The sequence below is a fragment of the Tupaia chinensis genome, unplaced genomic scaffold (genome assembly GCF_000334495.1).
Source record: "Tupaia chinensis unplaced genomic scaffold, TupChi_1.0 Scaffold000682_1, whole genome shotgun sequence".
Lineage (NCBI taxonomy): Eukaryota > Metazoa > Chordata > Mammalia > Scandentia > Tupaiidae > Tupaia > Tupaia belangeri.
The window spans coordinates 1,261,869-1,264,809 of NW_006160205.1; the positions used below are offsets into that span (position 1 = coordinate 1,261,869).

The following is a 2,941-nucleotide window of genomic DNA, read 5'->3' on the forward strand; positions in this document are numbered from 1 at the left end:
GGGCCCGAGACTCCAACCACAGTCAGCTACATGGGAGTCCAGCGACATAGCCATTACACTAATTGCTGGTCCCTATAGATGTTCTTTTAAGCTAAAGGTTTGAAATGCTTTTCAGTGTCTCTGAATTTTATTTTTCTTTTTAATAAATGAGGTATATACCCTTAAATATCCTTTTCTCCAGAGTATCCAGGTCTTAATACTATAGAAATTGACAGATTTTTACCAATAATTTTTTTTTTCAGGATGATTCGGTATAATTTTCCTTGGCATAAATGTTCCTAAGCAGAAATGTTCAAGTCTCTTATGCTACTTAGTATATGACATAGTTAGAGTTGGGGCTCTGCTGTTATAAACTGTGTTTTCAAATAACTTTTCTTTCTTTTACTTCCTATTTCCCACTCCTTTTCCTCTACCCTATCTAACCCTACCCTATTACTAGGCAAAACCAAGGGCTTTTGTCCCAGAGAATGATTATGTCTCCAGAAGCGAGATCAGTTTTAAATTCTCTTTTGCTAAGGGTAGCCAGTTGTAGTAAGTACAGTCGCTGAATTTGTGTGTTGCTTCTTGCATAGCCAGAGTTGCGCTTGCTCTGATTTGTGTGAAGTTATGAAATGTGACTTTGGTTTTTATTACATGAAACACTAAAAACCTGATTTACAGAGTGTGTGTTTCCAAAACTCTTCTTCCAAAGACTTGTCTAACCTTTACTAAAAGACTTTGTCATTAGAAATAAAGAAAAGAAAGCTACTAACTGTTTAACCTATTTTAACCTGCTATTGCAGCGACGCAGTTGTGCTGTTCAGGGTGGTTTCTATTGTGGACAGGATGCTTTCACTGAGATACGCAATCCACATATGCTTCCGATTTTTAAATGTGATACTGCTGTTTCCTGAGTCACTCCAAATTTATGCTTGACCCATAAGCCCTAGAGATGCCTTAAGGTGCCCTTACTGCTTTCTAAATATATTCCTTTGTCCATGAGGAAAGCATCTAGTACATTCCCTTAATTTGAAAAATACTTAAAATGTGACTTTCTACACATGTGAGGACGTCTCCAAAAAGTTTGTGGGAGAAAAAAGAAAGCCTTTTATGAAAGAAATACACATGGATTTCAAAACTTTTTGCCTCAAAATTAATTCATACCGGGAACCAGCAGTTAGCGTAATGGCTATGTCGCTGGACTCCCACGTAGTCGACCGCGGTTCGTGTCCCGGACCCGGTGGCTTAAAACTCACGCCAGGCGCGTGTGCGTGCGTGCCCAAGATCCCGAGAGGAGAATGGAGGAGAAGGGATTGCGGCGTGACCATCCCCCCTGGGGGGGTGATTTCTCGCTTTCTGTCTCTATGTCTCTCTGTCTGTCTGGCGAGCGCACGCACCCTACAGTGAAAATCTCTCCAAAAAAAAAAAAATTTAATTCATACTTTTATTTTTTCCCCACATTTTGAAGCCCCTTTATGTTTTTTGAAAAGCTAAAAATGTAACTCACACAAATAGAAAATGAGCATGTGTCAAAGCTTCACTTAATTCACTAATGAGGGAACTAGCAGAATGGTAAAGCAGATTCAAAGAGATTTCAAGATACTGAAGGAGTATCTTATTCCAGCAGAAGAATAACATTTCTAAATTAGACACAACCCCAGTTAATGTCTTGTAGGCCAGTAAACCTATAAGCATAATCTTTTCCTCCTAGACAGAAGCTATCTGTGTTTCTTCCAGACAAAAGCATACAAGTTAATGTGTAACGTAACACAATCTGGGGCCTATTAATGCTAAATTAAACAAGAGTATACCTTCCTGGGGGATTAAATAATTCCTTCATATGCCTTTTAGATGACACTTCAGTAACACATTGAAAGAAAATGCTGTCATCTTTTGCATTATCTTTAGGTTTTGGGCAATTTTTCTTAACAGTGCTTTCTACTAATTTCTTTGAGTGTAGAAGTCTTTGCTCTGATGGCACAAAAATGATCACATGTCATAACTTGTCTGATTTCCTTGAATAGACAGTACACAGAGGCCAGTCAACTGGACAGTACAGACGGAAGCCGGTTGGAAGACAACCTGGACAGTGGTGAGCAGACGCTCTTTTGGCATGAGGATTCCAAGCCTGGAACATTAGTCTGAACTGCAGTTGAACCTCTTGACCCAGCACTGCGTTCTCACACTAGTGTGCCTTGCAAATACACTCGTCTTCCCAGAAGGCCTTTGGCTTTAGAAACCCAGAGACATCAGAGGTTGAAGAGAAGCCTGGACGTTGCCCTGGAAGTAAATCCCACATTAAGATCTACAGAGCCCTGAGTGAGGACTTGCCTTTCACACTCCAGGCGCCCTCCCAGCAGTGAGGTCTGGCCCCATGTAGAACCATTGCCAAGAGAGGACTCCGTCTGAAGCCTGCATCCATGGCAAGCACTTTTTAAGGGAATACAAGTTGTCGAAGGTAAACCTCCGAACTGTGAAGGTGCATTCAGGTGTCCCATGAGGAAAGAAGGACAGGGGAGCGTTCGCAGCACAATGTGGAATGGTGAGAGGAGGGAAACCAGAAGCTCCTGAGTCACTGCTCACCATCACGTGGTTTGAATGTGTGCGCCAACAGAGAATAACATGCTATTTGTACACGGACATGATCAACGTAGACAGTATTGGAAAATTACTTGAAGAGAACTGGGATTTTCATGAATATCTGAATGAGTGTCAATGTCAATGTTTTCCGGATATTATCATGAGTGATGTTTTTCATAAGCGTCATCACATGGGTTCTAGAAAGACTGACTGCTATAGCATCTTGTAATATAACTTCACGGTAGCAGATAGGGGGAAACGAAGCAGTCTCTGAATAATTGACAAATTCTGCTTGGAGAATTTTCTGAGGTACAAGATCGCTGAGCTCTTTTTTTTTTTTTTTTTTTTTTTTTTCTCCCCCAATTGCCCAATGGGCCGCTTT

The 2,941-nt window shown here is 40.9% G+C and overlaps 1 protein-coding gene across 1 annotated transcript in view; it reads left to right on the forward strand.

Annotated features, from left to right (window-relative positions):
* FRMD4B (FERM domain containing 4B) overlaps positions 1–2,697 on the forward strand; it is a 216,463-nt gene extending 213,766 nt beyond the window's left edge. Inside the window, 1 exon segment of the mRNA XM_006160350.2 lies at positions 2,004–2,697. Coding sequence (XP_006160412.1) covers positions 2,004–2,124 — 121 coding nt within the window. The 3' untranslated portion in view covers positions 2,125–2,697.
* The last annotated feature ends 244 nt before the right edge of the window (positions 2,698–2,941 follow it).